Source organism: Mya arenaria, chromosome 12 (genome assembly GCF_026914265.1).
Source record: "Mya arenaria isolate MELC-2E11 chromosome 12, ASM2691426v1".
In the NCBI taxonomy this organism is placed as follows: Eukaryota; Metazoa; Mollusca; class Bivalvia; order Myida; family Myidae; genus Mya; species Mya arenaria.
Genome location: NC_069133.1, coordinates 67478544 through 67498719, shown reverse-complemented (window position 1 = coordinate 67498719; position 20176 = coordinate 67478544). Strand labels below are relative to the sequence as shown.

Sequence of the window (20176 nt, the reverse complement as noted above, 5' to 3'; positions counted from 1 at the left end):
GTGTTTCCTTTGATTTAAAAGTAGGCCTTTCTGGACCAGGCCTTTCTGGACCGGGCCTTTCTGGTACTGTGCCTTTTTGACCCGACTCCGTTTGAGTTAATATGTCACAGTACACTGTCTTCAGATCAAGAATTGAAACATGAAAGATTCTTGGCCGAATGTCTGATAATTATCAAGTGTATGTGTTTGATGGATATTGATAAACGCCTATGCATTGATCTCATGGACATATCATGACACCAAGATGGAGGCAAACACAGTAAAAAATGGCGTTATTGAATGAAATATTGTGCTGAAAGTGGAATTTCTGTGGAGTAGATCTAAAAGCTTTTCCACGAAAAAACATGTTTTACTATGAACATGATTTCTCATGGTTATGCATGTACTACAGATTCATCATTAAACTATGTCATAGCCGAAAGGAAAGTGATAACTGTTTTCAATTAAATTATCATTTTCATATTAATGCACCAGTCAATTGTAACCACTTCCCCCCCTCCCAGGTCCGGGGGTATACACCGGGGAAATGAACCGTGTTTTTACCTTTCAGGTGGCCCCGCAATCCCGGGTGAATGTGGTGGTTTGTCTACGCTTTAAATATAGCGGGGAAAGGGCCTTACCTAGGGTCCCTGGGGTGCGGGGCAATTTTACCATCTGTTTGTCACTGCTGGGCAGGGATTTTAGCCGGGTTGGCTTGACTGAAAGTCAAAGTCCCTGCTATTCGCCGGACCTGGAGGTGGGGCTGTGGTTACAATTGACTGGTGCATAACCATTATTTTCATGATATAAATAGTACTAAATGTACAATAGAATTGGATAAGATTGATTTTGTTTATTTATTACTTCAAAAGTCGGCTCTGTGTGTGTGTGTGAGGTAAAATTGGTTAAGTTCTTTAATCAAGTAAATAATTTTGTAAAGGGTTTTTTGAGGGTAATTTCTGAGCTGGTGTTATATAATTATCTTCATCATATTTCTTCATTTCATTGTCTTTACATTGCACTTGGTTAAAGCTGCACTCTCACATACTGACAGTTTTGACCTTTTTTTAATTATTGTCACAGAATCATCTAATATTGTCATGAACGACTTCAATTCAGTTGTGAAAAATAACTCGCAAAAGGGTATTTCTGAATTGTTTGGAAATCAACCTTAAAATTCTTGTTTCTTAAAGTGTTAGTAACAGTTCTAGCCATAAAAAGTCATCTTTCGTAAAAGTAAATGTGAAAAACTGCGATTTTAATGTTTGTCAGAATTCTTATATCACTGGTTGTCAGACATTTGCACAATAATTGGAAAATTCCATGACAAAAAATCATATGAAATTGTCAAGACTGCCGTTGTGTGAGAGTTCAGCTATAAGTTTGTAATCAATGAATGAATAATCGACTAATTTGTACTGCTTGCAGGAACATGGTCACATTATGCTGTACTCAAGCAGCCAGAACAACAAATTATTTCATTGCAAAAATATTTATTATATTGAATTACATTTCTTTACCTATCAACTCAATCTAGCTATTAAATATGGCATGTTGACCATCATTAATATACTAAAATTAACAGTCAAATACATATGTAATATTTTTGGAGTTTTCAGGTCCTTGTAGGGCTGAGGATGCTCTCAAAGGGAAACTTTTTGTCAGAGTCTGCCGACATTCATGGCATATCCAAAGCTACAGCTGGACGGGTGTTTGATGATTTTCTGGATGCAGTTATCAGAAACATTGGAAATGTAAGGTAATATATGGGTTAAACTGTAGGAAAACCATGAATATATTACAAATCTTCAAATGGATATTGAAATCAGGAACTTCTGACCAAGCTGTATATTATATATATACAGGCTATTAGTTCAAAGACACTGAGAATCTCTTCTGTAATTGTAATTTGTAATATGGACATTTTCATTGAAGCTAATGCAGTCTATAACATAAGGAATGGATTGAAAATATAATAAAAGAAAGTAACCACTGCCACATATAAAGGTTTATTATCTGTTCAGAGACAAAACATCATCAACACTAGTGTTTATCAATAACATTGCTAAATATTTGTTAGGATACAGTTATTTGAATTTCTATTGTTATTCACAATGGTTGTAAAATGTTTTAGACATGGATTTTCAAAAACGTTTTTAATTCAGTGCTACAAATAGTAAATAGCCTATAAATTGGTACCATATTTTGTTAGAAAATTGACTATCGCCTTGGTCACGATATAATGACAAAAAGTGTTTCACAAAGGGTAAAAAATCAAAATATTCAAATAGCCAAATTACATACGTTCCATAACAGTAGGGTCATGGTGTTATAATAATTCGAATAAAATCATTAGGTTCGAACTCCAGTTTTTTTTTCAGGGAGGTTTATGTATCAAGGAATACTGAAAAAAAATAATTTGTGATGTATATTTAAATGCTTTTGATTATGTGACAGAACTCTTTTATAATGCTTTTTTTAGCCAGACTTGTTGCATAGGTGCCAAATAAACAGTTATGGGCAAAATAATTGACTTTATTCCTTCTTAGTAGAAATAAATGAGATTTAACCATAAATGTCATGATATTATTTTGAATTTGACCGCTTGTAACTGATCTACAATTTTTAGAAGCCCAAGGAAGCAAATAAAAGTGATTTTTTCTAACACCAGAATCAAAAACAAACAAGGCCATACCAATTTTTCAGCATTATCTTGATGCATATTTTTTTTAGATCACTTTCTGTATCCGGTCCGAAGTGTCTACGGATGGGACAAAAGGCACACTATATATTTACATATGAACTTTAAGTTCAGTTACAAACCTAGTATAAACATCTCTTGTTGCAAAAATGCTAACAGAACACAAAAATGAAGTACAAGATATTTAATATTTCTAAATTTCAGTAAGACAACCTTTTACAATGTAATTGTAATTTGATAATCGGACCTTTTAAGTTCAGTTTTAAGTTGCAACTTTCAAAGGTGAAAATTCATTGAATTATAATGGTGTCAATCAGTATATGTTTTAAATTCCTCATTGAACACCAAATGTAAGATTTTTCACTAGTTCAGTTGTTAGAAATTATTAAGACACGATGTAAAAGTACCATGTGTTGTAAGTGTCTACGGATGGGACATAAAACTATTAAATGTAATACTAAGCTGCAGGCATAAGATATTCCCTGATGGTATTCACAAACTTATACTGTATCCAGTTACTAACTACTTCAATGTTTCAAGGAAATTTTAACTTAGAAACATGTTTAATTAACAATAACCAGGGCATTTTATATAGTACCCACGGGTCCGACTATCAAACCCATTCCTAAAGCAAAATATATGATATATTTTTCCAATCTTCAGAAAAAAATCCCAATCAAAAGTAAAACAGTGTTTTTACCTGTACCGGTTCATTCAACATCCTAAAATTAGGTGATGTAAAGTTTTGGGGAAAACTGAATTCAGAAATCATTGATTTGCAACACATTCAGAGATCATTTGAAATGAAAAATTAGTATCTGTCATGATTCATTGCAATAAATATTTACACCCAAGAATTAAGATTTCAGCTGTTTTAGGGCTTTTGAAAGGGAAAATAAACTTATATTTAATAATTTCCTCATTTGCAGGAGACTGAAAGGCTTGTTATTTTAACTGTAAATTTTCCCAATTTAGGCATAATTGTGACGCAAATTTTCCCAAAATGTCTAGGATCCTCTTTCCAAAAATGGGCAGAAAAAGCCCTGATGACTGATATATATACTCCAAAACTGAGAAACTGTTCTGAATCATATGTAAAAATGACATTTTGTCAATGACCTTTTCTTAACTACTTAAGAACTCCAGAAAATAAATAATTCATATGCCTCGGCCAAGGTCATTGTCATTACTTGAGATTGGATGTTCTCTCCATCGAGTAACTTTACATCTTTTTTATTCGGTACTTTTCCGGACACATCTACTGACAAACAACAGTTCCTGCAGTCAGCCTATCTTTCCTTGTCTTTCTTGGTTTTAGTTTCCACTTCTTTTCATTGGTGTTGTCTATTTTCCCTGTTGGTCGCCTTACTTGTAGGAAGGAAGCAATCCCACTACCAAAGCTAGTATGGTATTTGGTTATATTCCTATCAAGCACACATTGCAACACATTGTTGTATTCTGTCTTCTTTTCTTGTGAGTCCCTCCATGACTCAATTTCACATCCTGTATTCTTCTTTAATGTTGTTCATATTGACTGTTTCGCTCAGCTTTAAATTTCTTCTAGCACTCTTTGGTAAAATAACACCCTTTTCTTCCAAATTTCTTCTTATCGTTGGTGACATACTCTATCAGTTTTTCTTACACTCTTGTTTTCCGCTTTGGTGTTGTAGGCATACTTTCTTTTACTTTTGATATTGCTCTATATTTTGTACTTCTTGCTTCTTGAATTAAATGGAGGCTCACACATCTCATTACTTATATTTCAGCTGAATTTGTGGCTGTTCTGGATCTGTTAATATCATCGTTGTCTATTGTACCATCTGTTTTTGTTTGATCAGTGTTTGTAGTATCTTGGTCTGTTGAAAGACTATTTTCACTGTATTTTTTAAGTTTTATCCCCATCGTCCAATTCTGTACTTTAAGCATCTTTAAGCACATTCTTCTTCTTTTTCAGGCTTTCATTTTCTTTCATTTCTCTATTCTTATTGTTACACGGTGTCTGTCTAGGAGTCCGGTTTTCTCCATTAGTTTTGTTTGTGATATTGTCTGCACCTTCTTTCTTTTTGGCAAGCTTAATTTCATTTTCTTTTCTCTCCATATTTATTATTGTTTTTTGGTTTCTCTTGGATCACTTTCTTTTTCTCCCTTTGTCAATTTGCCTATCATGTGTTTTTCCTTTTAGCATCTTTCCTCTTCATTTCATCATATTTTTCATTTCTTTCATTTTTCATTTTTCCCCTGTATCTTTTCATTGTAAGGGCTTTTGCACTTACATTAATGTCAATTTCAGGTATATTTGAATGGTTTTTATTTCTCTGCTTGTCCATTTTTGTATTAATGTTAATTCTAGTCACACCTGAATTTATAAATGGACATTTCGTACATAGCGTGATTTAAATGTCCCATCCGTAGACATTTACCAGCTTTACTGTACTTCATTTTCTTAACCATAAATAAATTTCTAATAGGCCTCTTTATGTCTGGCTAAAACAACATAATCCATCCTGTATTTTGGCTACTTATTTTAATTCCCAAACATACACACTATAGAAAAAAATAGGTTAATGCATGAATTTCAATGTTTTTAGCAACCTATAGAAGTGGAAAAATAAAAATACAAAGGTAATGAGTTGTTTTTGGTAATCCATTGCCTAGGTTTGAATATGTGCTACGTTTCTATCAAAGGAAAGTGGTTCTTTTCGCTTAATATACGCAAATTTTGAGCATTTTATGTGTGTCTACGGATGGGACATGGTGTCTACGGATGGGACATTGACATGTTGAGCTTCATATTTACAAATTACAATCAGATATTGATGCAACAAATAATATATTTGGTCACTGAATGGAAATGCAAAATCTGCCTGGTTGGTTATATGCTAAGCATATTCCTTGCTGGGAAAAACATGCGTCTACGGATGGGACAAAATTTTCTGTATTTTTGGGTGCATACTCAGGCGTATAATAAATTTGGTAATGTAGGTATTATGTATAAATTTCTTATTGCTATTGATAAATGAGTTGTAGTTCTTCCAATTGAGGGTCATATTTTCAAAAAATACCATATTGCTAAGAAATTTTGGCCATTTTGTATCCCTGATTTGAAAAAGCCAGATTTTGGTAACGAAATGGTGGGTTCAGTTATTTTAGTAGTACTCCGTCAGTTTTTATGCAATTTAAATGAAATAACCAGCTACAGAAAGAAGACTAAATTGCTTACTCAATGCTCAAGATATCTGATACAATTATTTTCCAGTATTTTTTGTTTTTTATATTAAAAAAGGGGTAATTTTGAAATGAAACGTTGTAACGGCAGTTTTTAGCCACATTTTGGCTATTTGGAGGTTGAAATTAGAAAACGCGTCAAATCAAGCGATGGAAGTCTGTATAAGTTGAGTCGACAGATATATTCTGCATATCATGAGACATAAAAAAGACAATTTTAACATAACATGTTAAGAAAATTACAACGTAACAACAACAAAAAGGAAATTGTCATTATATCGTGACCAAGGCGCAAAACAAAATGAAAACTAAAATCTTATACAATGCAGTCACCATAAACTCTCTGATTGAGACACTTTAAAGCTGGACTGTCACAGATTGACCGTTTAAAAAAAAAAAATTATTTTCAAAAATGTTTTATTTTCTTGTCTTGAAATGAGCAAATTTTTGTGCAAATTCTAGTGATATAATACTGCGGACAAAAGATCAGGGCGCAGTTTTCCATACTAACGTTGGAAATTGTTTTTTAACAGCTAAACGCATTAATTACTAACTACGATTTTTAGGCAGTTTTCCCAACAAATCAGATCGGCTCTTTCGTGATTGCTTTGCCTATGACTGAATTAAATGCACTGATGCCAAAATCAGCTGGTTCGGGAACAAAACATTTATAAAAACAAACATTACCAAACTGCCAATCTTCAAGAGTGCAGCTTTCAACAAATTAACAAGTAGAGTTTTCCAAACTATAATTGTACCAACATGAATCATGGTCATAATGTTGTACATGTATAGATACATCCACAAGAGATGAGGTATTAAGGACAAAAGAGGGATTTTTCAGGAAGTGCAGGATACCCAACATCATAGGTATTTTAAAACCAAATAACATATATGTTTGAATATATCACTAGTATTGTATCACTAGTTTCCAGAAATCAAATTGTCTGTAAGATTGCAGCCTTTAGGCATTGTTTAAAATATTCGAAACATACAATGGATGAAATTTTTACATGAAGATAATAATTATCCTCAATGTTTATTGCATACATACATCAAACAAGTAACATTAAATAACACTATAAGTACACTAAAATATAATGCAACAAATACTTTAAAAACATTTCTTAGTCATACAACAACAAAGTTTATTGCTACAGGAGCAGTGGATGGAACATTGGTCCCTATTCTTGCTCCTAAGGACAATGGGGTTGCCTTCATATGCAGAAAAGGTTACCATCCCATCAATGTCATGGCTGTATGTGACCATGAAATGAGGTAATTTAAATAAATAAGTACAAATACCGTGAAAAGGAAAAAAAATAAAATTAATTGATAAGATAATATCTTATCCTTATCTATGAAAAAAGAAATGAAATGTTATGGGATTTTTTGTAATTGCGTGGTATATTTCATGAGTCATATGGCAAATAAATTTAAATGCTAAAAAAATCTTAAAAGGTGATCTGAACAAAGTGATTGCTTAATATAGTACAGTTTGTCAATGTATACACATCAAATTATGAGTGAATGACCCCAAATAAATAGACATTGTTTTTATTGCATTGATTTTCAATTGGACATCTATTACTTTCAATAAAATTAAGCAAATTCAATAGGTGTGCTAGACACTGCAAATGTAACTTAAATCATGTCAATGTAAATAATGTTGTATATATCTAATTTATATTTGAAACATCATAAACAAAACATAACAAATTACTAGAATATGAAACAGTCATGTTACAATTGGAATAAAAGACATGTATTGGTATGAATAACAATATCTTAATTCATGTTTTCTTTATCACAATAAAATCATCTATAAAAATTCAATTAGTAATACATTAATTATAGATTGGAAATATTCAGATTCACTGACATTGTAGCCAGATGGCCAGGTTCCCAGCATGATGCAGCTGTGTTTGATGATTCTACACTAAAGGTTATTGTGTACTTAAGCTAAATGGTTATCACAAACATTGTTGTTTTCTTTTTCAATAAAAACAATTCTTATCTGTGATCATGTAGAAATTAAACATTTAATTGTGTGCAAGTTATAGGGAAGAACATATGCAATCACATCAATAACAATAATGTTAAACTGAACCGGACCATGCAATAATTGTTTGTTTCGCTGGCTTTGAATCTAGGACCACCTTGAGACTAACCAGACAGGCATTTTACTTGGTGATGGCGGTTATCCCCTCCGTCCATACCTACTGACCCCATTACTCAATCCTACAACTCCACAAGAGATTGCCCTCAACAATGTCCAAATCAGGGGGCGTATAGTGATTGAGAGGATTTTCGGACTTCTAAAATCCCGTTTCAGGTTAATGATATATTTGTAATTTTCAGTGTTAGATAGCAATATAATGAACGAGTGAGCACAAAAAAATCATTTTACGAATGTCCAGTAATGAAATATGTATGTTTGATGTTCAAAATGTTGTATATATTGCCATAAAATAATATATAAAATAATTCTTTACCTTTCGTGCTTACAAAAGTTAATGGATATTTAATTGGGATATCACGGCGAAATGATGTCATGCTGGATACGAAATTAAATGATGTCATTTTTTTCTTCTCAGCAGTGCATCTGTTTATGTTAAGCTATTTACAATTTTACGATAAAATCAGTGAAAACAGTAAAATTATATTTTAATTAACTCACTGTTTAAATCAGTGAGTGTATCAATAATCCATCAGTATATTTCGATAAAAGAACAGGAAAGGATAAAATATGTTATGAATAAAAAACTAGTAAATCTTCAACAATAAATATATAAAGTTTCAAAGTTGAGAATATTTCAAACACAGATTGCAATGAATGAGATGCAATGAGACTTAAACAGATGTCATTTTCAGTTAATTGTATATATACACAATGTTAATTATCTTCATGTACATTTTTCAGATGCCTACATAGATCAGGAGGAGCGCTACAATACACACCAACCAAACGTTGCAAAATTGTTGTGGCATGTGTAAAGTTGCACAACTTTTGTATCGAAAACAATGTTCCATTTCCAGCTGACATGATGATGGATTATGACAATGACAATGCTCAAGCAGCTTGCCAAATTGCACAACAGAATGAACAAGGACAGGTCATGCGCCGCAGAATTGTGAACATGTTCCATTAAATTGAAAGTATATTTCAATACCAGTACCCAATTCCTCGAAACTGCTCAATTTTGTTATAACATGATTTAACTTCGCTAAATATTATTGATCTTTTCAAGCACATGCTGTATATATACTTCTTTTAAAATGTTAAGCCTGTTAATGGAAGTTATTTATTTGGTAAATAGGAATAACAAATTTTTATCTATAAAAATCTAGTTTAAATTTGATATTTTGCAAAATTAAAGGAACTACTTAAAGCCTGTTAAGCTCAGGAAGTTTCAAGAAATTGGGGTCAGGATTGTTAAAGTAACTTTGCACCAGATGATCAATTTGCAAGAAAATTGTCGAAAACTGACATAAACTTGGTATTAATGTGTACGATGCATTGCAACTTACTATTAACTAAAGTTCCACATAGTTAATAATTTATTTAAGTTTAGCAGTTATTTTGTATTTTTCAATTAAAAAAGATTACTGGGTATGTCTACCTAGTAGAATTCATTCCTAATGCGTGATTGGCTAGTCGTTGTTATCACATGATATTACCAAGTAAGGTATACAGCTTAAATATACCACTCGTTTAAAGTAAGCCTTCATAGCATAGTGGTGAACAATCCCTAAGATTAAGATAAAAAATATAGATCCCTGACAAAGTTTTTTCTGTTTTTACAAATATTTCTGTTTTCAATGTATGTACTTTTCAATTGAATGTATAATTTCAAGAGATAAATGTGACTTTAGGGAAACTGTTTGCAATGATCATCATCTATTTTTACATTATGTCAACATATTACTTTTCATCTATAACGAGATCATTGAAATTATGCCAAAGCTCAATTTCATTCACAAGAAATAATAACTTTTTAAATACATTTCAATTATCAATTTGCAAATAACGTTTCTGGAAAATAGTAATGCTTACACATCATACACAAAAGTTATTGTTCAAAAACACTAAATTGTTGTTCGCCTCTTTTTAGATTTACAATTTCTTTTAAGCTGTTGCTTATTTCTTTTAAGATTGAGTTTGTTTGCTCCTGAGCAAGAACCATCCTCAGACTTAAATCCTCTTCCTCCATTTTCTTTTTCTTCTTTTCGCTCTTCCCAGGCTCCTCCAACTTTCTTTAGGCTGTTGAGGATGGTCCTGGTGTGATGTCTGCAAAAAGATATTTTTAATTTTATGACATGATATCATTCATCACTTAAAGTAATAATTACAAGAATATTATGATTTATTTTTGAATGCATTTACAATGATGTACATGATCAGTATTGGAGTTAACACTGCACTTTACTCAATTATTTTATTAAAGCTGCACTCTCACAGATAGGCAGTTTCCACATTTTTTTTTTATTATTTGTGTCTCGAAATCAGCTGATGTTGGCATCAAAGCCTTTAATTCATTCATAAATGTAAAACTAAAAAAATAACAGATCTCAATTGTGGAAAACTGCCGTAAATTTCAAATATAAATGTTTAAAAAACTACAATTTGATATTTTGTCACCTTTCTTATATAACTTGTTTTCAGATATTTACCCAAATATTAGGTTGTTCCAAGAACTTCTTTCGTCACAATCTGTGAGAGTGCAACTTTAAATATTGTTGAATTTGTCATAAGGAATCGAATTCCTTAAGTCTTCCTATCATGAAACATCTCTTTTTTAAACAATGAAAGTTCCAGATCTAATTACTTAAAGTGTTACCAAAACATATTGCAAGTGAAAACAGAGAGATGAGTCAATTGTATATGTACAAGTAAACAAAATACTGATATTCAACTGTTATTTCTTATGTCATATGTTTTTGGATTTGAATTCATTGATTGGAACTGTTCAACCTCACTCCCTGTTCCTTCTGGCGATGAGACCTCTCCTGTTTTGACCTCAGGTGAAGTTGCCGGGACCTATGATGACATGATGCCATTCAATTGTTCTGTATGGTGAATTACAAGTGGCTGTCAGTTATTTGTAGTAATAAATGTATTTAAATACAAAACAGGCTAATGCTGTCATGTCTGTACCCTACAATTAACCCATATCTATGTTGTCACAATAACAAATACATGTTAATATATTTCCGTTTTTGATTGAGGTACTTATCAGTTCATGTTGTTTATTTTGTAACACAAACTTAGCACTAGTGTCGATCCCCCCTTCTATCCAAGAAACAGACACCTTTGGTATGGTTGCAAGGACCTGGAAAGGAGAAATCTGTTTTTCAAAATGAAACTGTTTCACGAAAATATTCAGTAAGAAACAATAAAAATACTGATACTATAATGTTTGCTTAAAAGGGACCCATTCACATATTGTTGGGAAAACAAAACTTAAACAAGAAGTCAAGAAATAAAGGGCCATGATTTCCATTAACTGAAAAATAGAAGTCTATCACTTGCTTGCTCAAGTTGGTGTTTAGGAAGCCCTGTTTAAAGTTTTTTATACAATACAGAAGAGTACAATGATGAACATGTCTTGCCTTCTCCTCCCAATCCTTCATGTTCATCTCAATGGGCTCGCCACCTCCGGTTTGTTTGTGGCCATGAAGCTGCCCAATGACCTTCATTTTCACTACAGACTGCATAAAAAATGTGTTTACATTATTGCACGGACCTATAAACCATTTTAGGTCCGTGATTATTGACATTAAGTTGCATGTGTTACTTACAGATCATGCAACTTATCTACTACATAGAAATATTACTTTCATTAAACTTCACTAATAGTTGTTGTAGTTAATAGCAATAGATAAATACAATACCTCAACATTTTCTCATGAAAGAGGTTTTAAAGCACTTTACCCTGGGTTAATTATGGAGTATTATACATGTATGATCACTTGCATATTGGCATTATTTGAGAAAATAAAAACTCAAACATGCCATTTAGTCATGTAGCTATAGTGCCCTCAAAGGATTAAAATTTGACATGTTGCATTTTATTGGGGTATGGTATGCAATGAGGCTGTTCAAAATTGACGGAGTCCGAAGGATGACAGGACAGAAGTATCAAACAAATGCATGTGATTTTGATGGGAAATGCCATAGCACTTTATACAGAAATAATGTGGAATTGATAAACAACAACCATCGTTTATGAATGAAGTGTTAATGTAAATATTGTACCTTCAAGTCGATCCATTTTTTCTTCACTTCTCCAGCGTCCCGGCCATGCCCACCAACACTGTTTACTCTATAAAGGTATAACAATTTCCTTCGCAGTGGTCAAAATTAACACAAGCCCGCAAGCCCTGCACTGGTAAAATGTCATTGGGCTTGCTCAAATTTTGAATTGTATATAGCAGGGCTTGTTAAAAATTTGATGCCAAGCAATAGTATAATAATTCGGGCTTGTTGATCCCAAAGTCTTATTCCAATGACTGCCTTAGTCCAAATAATTGTACGTGGGCAGATTTCTATAATTTTTTAATATGGCAATGTTTTTTGTATAATGGAATTATATATCAATTACTCTCATTTAATTTTAAATGTGATAGAAATTTCATCTAGACTTCAGTTGACATTTCCACTATTTGTCCTCGAACATCACATATTCAGTTTACCTATCAATTTGAATTCACTTTACATAAAAAGGACTTACACTTCAGTCGCTTCATTCCATGATACAGACAGGGTAATCTTCGTGGACATAATCATGTCGATTAAAGCATTTCACAAAGGGGTCACTCCTACCACTCTAGACAATTCGACATTTTCTGACTTTGTAAAAGTGCAGTATTTCATAGTTATTTATGCTAGATAGTTGGTTGGAGTGACCCCTTTGCTGAATCTGAAGAAAAAAATATATATATTTTAGGTTATTTTAGCTTAAATGTCACTAAATTTTGTAAAGGTCAAAATTCAGCACATTCCCACCAAATCACTGTGATCTATCTATCTGATTGTAATATACTTCAGTGCAAGATTATTGTTATGTGATCATTTTTTTTTATTTTATGTGTGTAACATATTCTTCAAATACGTTTGTGCACTTGATCTCAAATGCATAACAGCTCTACTTAAAAATTAAATGAGAAGAACAACTCTCAAACTTCGATATAATATATATATATATATGTATATATATATATATATATATATATATATATATATATATATATATATATATATATATATATATATATATATATATATATACAAATCCAACCTTTGGGATATTTTGCCTATTTGAACAACCTTTGGAAGACATTATCATTACATGCTATATATCCTATAATAATATATCCTTTGCATATTCCTTCATAAAATATGCATAAATAAATGTAGTAAAGCATTTTTACTGATGTTTTTTTCCAAAAATACTAGCCATCGAGAATATACAATTTTTGACTGTCGCCTAAAGGTAAAGCGCCGGATGTTCATGAAAAAGTACAACCTTTGGGAGAAGTACCCTAAAGGTTGTACTGTATATGTCGCCAAATGGTTCAATATAATATGTAATGTAATGACTACTTAACTCAGTCGGTAGAGTGGTCTCAATGGCTCGCGACAGACCCTGTTCGAATTAAAGCGGTAAATACTTTAGTCCTACTGACAACGTTAACATGCCAGTTCGGTAACCATGATTTATATAGCCTTGCATTTTGTTTGCTGTGTTCATGACAATATTTGAAGCTAATTTTAATTCAAAGTCGGGCTAGGTTGTGATTTTACTCTCACACTAAGACAAAGTTTTATTAACCTTAATAAACAATAACAACAAAATCTATGCCATTATTATTCAACCACATACATGCTGTTTGTCCAATGACATGCTCTATTGCCGTTTTCATCATTGCATTACTCTTGTAAAAAAGCAGCATTGTTTGCAATTATGACGGGGTTGCTTAATTGCTTCAACCACCCGTTGGAGTGTAAGCTTCTTTACACTCGAACTCGGGCCTTGCCCATTCGACGAGTGCTCTGGTAAGAGTGTTAGTTATCTAAAATATTTCGAGAATGGTGCACAGACACAATAAAACCCTGGTTTGAGCCAATCCAATTCTTTGACGTGCCGCAAAGTTTACACTGTCACACGGGACCCTGATTAACGTCCATCCCGGAAAATGATTAGTATATTAATGTTGCCGTTGGGAATCAAAACTGCTGTCCCTAGATTGACTAGTGTGACACAAGACCACGGAACCACCCGAAAAACGTTGACAAGCTATTAACCGTGTATTTCGGTATTTCTCCCAGATATGGCGATACCAGTTAGCAATGCGATGGTTGTCGGAATACATCCTCCGGCGGGATTATGTATGCCAAAAACGTGCCCTGATATCCAAAAGCGTAGTAAGCAGCAAGCCTATTTCATTTTCGTGAGCTGGAAGAACATCACTAATTATGAAACGGGTATAAAATTACAAGTTATTATGACTATATGCAAAATACAGCATGGATGACTTATTTAAGCAATAGTTTTATAAGAAAAGTTGAAATTGTTGTGTATAATGTCCTCATCCTGTTATGCCAATGCCAAAACGAGATTGTCTGATGGAGGGGCAGACATCGACGGCCCTATACTTGGAGGAAGAATTGGCGATTGGATTTTATATATGTCTCTGGTGTAATGTCGTTTGTGATTTCATACGTTTTCTTCTCAGACTTAAACAGACGTGTCGTTGCAAACCCACTGTTCCTTTACTTTAAATAACAAATAGAAATCTATATACATTGTAAATTTATTATGTTTTCAATTTGAAAAGCTTAAATGCTATGAATATATGTACATATTCATTTTGATTAAGTTTCACTCGTATCTGTTTGATTGTTAAACCATTCGAATTAATTATGTTAGGCTTTTTTCCAAGAAAATAATGATTGCAAATCAAATCAGTAACGTATTATTTCACTTGAGAAACAACCACCAGAAACCATACATTAAAATTACACTAAGAAAAATGATTTGTTTTAATAAATTAAGTGCAGTTAATCTCTCCAAAATAGATTTAAAGGTGCACTTGACAATTATACTTGAATATTTGATACGGTATAAAAGCGGTAACAGCAGGCGAGAAAATGCACAATATAAGATAAGAAGGTACAACACTCGCCCCAGGCGGTAGGTCCTGGCGCGAGGTCAAGACTGTCTGTACATCATCTTTCCGCGTATCTATACCCCATTTAAACAAAGCGACACACGAACCTTCCCTAGATTGAATATCAAATTGATATTGCCACTAACCGTTTTTTTCTTGATTCCATCGTGTATGCGGTCGAACAACTTTTTCCTTGTGTCGATCTCTTTGTGGTTAATAAAGGTGATAGGTTGCCCCTCTTTCCCATTTCTAACCTACGCCCCTTAGAAGGGGTTTACATACTTAATTATTATACGGCTCCAGACATTAATTAAGTAGAATCCGAAAATTAAACCGTGGTGTATTAAACATTGTTGTTGTATTTTAAACATTGGCATAACACATGTAAATGGGGGTAGACGATATATAACAAGTATAAGATATTTTGAACATTACGTTTGAGATTCAAAGATTCATTTAAATATGTATCAAAATAAATCTAGGAACATCTTAATTTATTCAAAAATGGTTCTTATATAGTTTTCCCATCAATTTATAGAAATTATTTCAATTACAAATCGAACTTCAGTTTCACAGACAAACTCATTCGTTTCACGATGTCTCTCCCAGAAAAGTCCGACTGCAAATATTAATTGTTCAGATATTAAGAATGTGTTCATTGGTTGCACAACACCTAGTTTAGTTTCAACTCATTTTACTTATTTGTGTGATTATATTGTTCCCGAAAAAAAATCTTAGTCAGTAAAACCTTTAAAATTTATATTTTTTTGTATTCGAATAACAAGGGGCCACATAAATCCGCTGGGGACTTTTGGACACCAAATAACTGGGGGTTGACGTTTTCACTTAAACAAGGTTATGGTTACACCATAAAAGTCGAGACAACCATTGAAGTATAAAAAACCGAAAGGAATGAGGTCACAGGAGCGGAATTTTATACGGGATAATGAGGCCTAAATTGAAATTGATTCGACTATGTTTTTTATTGAAATCCCTGTAACGGAAAAAGATTTATCACAATTTTAGAAAAGTCCTCGGTACACACAGAACACAATTCTTGACAAACCTATTGACTATTTGACATAATATTTTGTTTTATTTTGACTGACGAAGAGGTGTATCACTGTTATATTATTGAAAGGCATTTACTGCATGATTTAAAGACTAATTAACCCATAACAAACACTTTGCAAACACATCCTAGCAGTAAATGAACAGTTGTGTTTATGTAAGGTTTCTTCATGTTTCTTAACATGACTTTTTCCTCAATTATACACCAATGATATATCTGAATCAATACGTTGAATAAATAACTGAGACGGAAATAAAAACGTATGTTTTATAATCATCAACGTTTAAACGAAATCCTTATTTAATTTACATGGAAAATAGCTCCCATTTAAAATACGTTTAAGCGACATACAATATACATTGATTTTTATTACTTCTTCAGGAAGGATCGCTTAAGATCATATCGTTATTTACATGAAGCTTACATAGGCCATTTTTCCGGCAACAAATTAAAGGGAAGAACGGAACAATAACACTAACATAATTTTACGGAATATTAACATTTGTTTGAATTTTATTAATAATCTTTATACGTTCTTAACCATACGACTTACACTGAGCAGAGATTATCGGTTGAAATTTTAAAACAATTCACACTTCTATAACATATTAGACTTTGACCTTGCTTTAAACATGAGAAATTAGTGAGAAACGCCAATAGTGTGATTTTTATTCCCCTATATTTTGGGACATACATATTTGCATTGGTCCTTCAGTACGGATGTCCTGAAAATCTTGTGACAACCATATCATCAACTTTTATGTATTTACTTCAATCTTTGATTTCGCATAACTTGACGTAAGAACGTGAAGCTTTCTGTAAGACACAACCGCTTCATTCACTGGCAGGTATATTGTCCTTAAATCTATAATAAATTCATATAGAGTACTAGATGCCATTTTTTTCTAAATCGAACAGCTTATGGAATATTCAGTGTTTCACATATATCTTACTGTATGGAATTATGGAATAAAACGAAAAGGACTTCATGGACTTATGCATGGCATAAAGACCGATATAATAATTAACTTTTAAAATTACCGAGCCCGGTAATCAAACTTATTATTACAATTATTTTGATGATGTATTATCAACGTTGTGATGACAAAACTTTTCTTTTTCTTATCTGTTTTCCCTGTTACATGAAAGGATGAGGTATTTTAGAGTATGATTTTACATATCGGTCTAACCATAAACTATTAAATACATGTCACCACAAAAACATAAGCCTCAACTATTTTTCAATTCTTCTCATTTAAAGATTGTGCACAACCATTGTAATAATAGAAGTCCAAAACGATACATGGTATATGCTATGCAAGGTGATGGTTTTATTTTGATAAAGTTTCGGGTCCAAGTAAATTGTAGGTTTTTGACCCACGCCTAATTCATTCAATAAGAAATATTCAAATATAGAAAATAAATTATATCCAGTGAAAAAGAGCATACACTGGACCAGGGGCGACATGTTTATGTCTAGATAGTCCAGTATGGGTGATAATTATCTCGTACTTGAACACTTAATTGGAAAACAATCGAACGCGGGCCGTTTGAAAAACAAAAAAACAAAAACAAAAACATACATATGTAGATGAACATTTGAAAAAAAACAATCAGAAAAATAAATCATTAAAACATGTCAACGTATTCTATGGTATTGAAGAAGTTTTAGAATTCAGACAGAAGTGAGGCAACTGGGAATTCAACATTAAAGAGGTCAGTTCACATTATTATATATGTATGCACATTGGACGAGACGTCCTGTTCTCAGAACACTCTCTTGCCTAGGAACTGTCCGCTAGTCTTACTCATCCTTTAAAAATATCAAAGTTACCGTACTCTAGCTTTTAGATTTTTAAGACACGCATGCTATCCAATTTTTAAATTACAACAAGTCAAGACAAATGAAAAAAAAAACATATCCAAAATTCAGAGCTGTGGGACCACATGTTTCATTCATCGTAGAGCCCGTGGTTACTCATTTGGCGAATTTCCCACAAAGAAATGGGATTAACCCACCCCTTGGCCTCAAAAATATGTTTCAGTCACACTTGTGGCTGTGAGGGAGTCAAGCCATATTGCAGCCTCTATATGGTGCGGGCTGACCTTTATAAACTCAACAACGACAATCATAGACGCCAAGTTGCGACATGTCAAGCCCGATAAATGAGCCTCAGACTTAGTCAGAATGTTTTCTATGTTGTTGCAACACAGACTTACATGTAGTTCAACAGTAAGACGAAAAATATTTATATTTAGTATGTTATATAATTTTGTAACGATCAACTTGGAAAATTTAAAAACTATTTCAACTGTTGACCTCTCAGTGTTATCTTAAGACCTGGACGATGTGTGTGCTACGTCGCCTTATAATTGTGAAACCGTTTTGAAAATCCTACTATGTATGATCGATACAGCCAGGACAATGTTTGCTCAGGATGGATTGATGTACTTACGTTTTGTTGAAAATCATAGTGTACATGACTAAGTTCAGTCAAAACAAGTTCCATCAACAATACTCATTTTGATATTTAACTTGTATTGTGTCCTTGACATTTAACGTACAAATTAGTGTTTCATGCGCTAAGGGCTTCATGGTGATACTTTCTACAAGGTAAAGATACAGTTCGGATGAAAGCACTAACACACACTTACCCACTTAGTGATTAACTGTTTTGTATAATCATTATTTAACTTGACACTGACGCTGAGGCACCTGTCATTCAATATGTATGCGTTTTCAGCTATAGGCTATACGGTTATAATCCTGTTATCAGTTAATAATATTTTCCGTAAATGCATTAATAAGTGAATGTCACTTGAAGGAAAAAGAACTATTGCTGTGCGTTCAAACCGCTTGTAGGCTCGTACTTAGGCGGGATTCCGATCGTTTAAACTACATAAACAAACTGAAAAAAACTACGACATCGTGGCTTAATAAAATCTATCTTGATTAACAGAACATAATAGACCATTCCGAAACAACAGTATTTCTTAAAAAACGCTTTTCTACGAACATCATAATTATCAAATCACTATTGAACCCTCGGACAAATCCCGCCAAATATGAGATTCTGCGATGACCGTGATAGTATGCAACTGACTGGTATGTTTTGCCTATTAAGCGAAAATAGTAATCTAAAATTTACAGCGTGCTTAAAAGACGAAAGAGACCGTTTAAAATTATAAACATATTTATATGAAATAGCACCATTACTGATGATAACATTTTATTGAAAATAATTTATCTATGTCCTATTCTAGCATGGCACATAGTACTCGTACTGACAATATATTTTCTGATCCCTAAATAATACTTTACTGTTAGGCAGAGATAAAATATAAATGTCATGCGTAGGCAATTTAAAAGGCAATTGACTTCTATGCCCTTTTATATTAAAATGTGTTTACACCTCTGAGGAATAATTTTGGACACTATATTAAATCATTTTCTTGCTCGACATATTTTACGGGTAACAATTGTCGCATGTGTCAGATTCAAACATGCAATTTGCATTTTTGTAATTTTATATGAAGTTACAAGAATGTGACCTCACCCTACAGTTTGTGGTCCAAGTAGGCACATAACAGGTCAAAACAAGTCCTGAATTGTGCACAAAATGACCCCGGTTTATGGTTGATGCCCTAATAGATACATATTAGGGACACAATAGGCACGAAGTGAACAGATTACGACGTTGCATAATTTGTCGCCCTGGTAACCGTATAAGCTAGAATTGCTAGTCCATAGCTGAATTTATAGCTATATCCGCCTACTGTTTGTTGCCCTAATGACACATCAGAGGGAAATTCCAGTCCTAGACGAAAACCTTTATGTTTATAATAATATATCAATTGGTTACAATCAACTTTGAAAAGCAAACAATTCGAACCTCTTAATTTATTATGTACTTCGTTAATGAATGAATCAATAATACTATTTAACTGTTGACCTCTGAGTGTTACCTTAAGACATGGCTGATGTGTGCACCACGTCGCCTCATAATGATGAACCTTCATGGCAA

At 32.8% G+C, this 20176-nt stretch overlaps 1 protein-coding gene across 1 annotated transcript; it reads left to right on the top strand.

Annotated features, from left to right (window-relative positions):
- Positions 1-244: 244 nt before the first annotated feature.
- Positions 245-9574, top strand: LOC128210910 (putative nuclease HARBI1). Its single transcript, XM_052915259.1, has 7 exons — positions 245-259; positions 1599-1738; positions 6714-6775; positions 7066-7183; positions 7778-7850; positions 8059-8240; positions 8829-9574. Exons 1-7 carry the CDS (start codon positions 245-247, stop codon positions 9055-9057), a joined length of 819 nt encoding a protein of 272 aa, XP_052771219.1. The 3' UTR covers positions 9058-9574.
- Positions 9575-20176: the final 10602 nt, after the last annotated feature.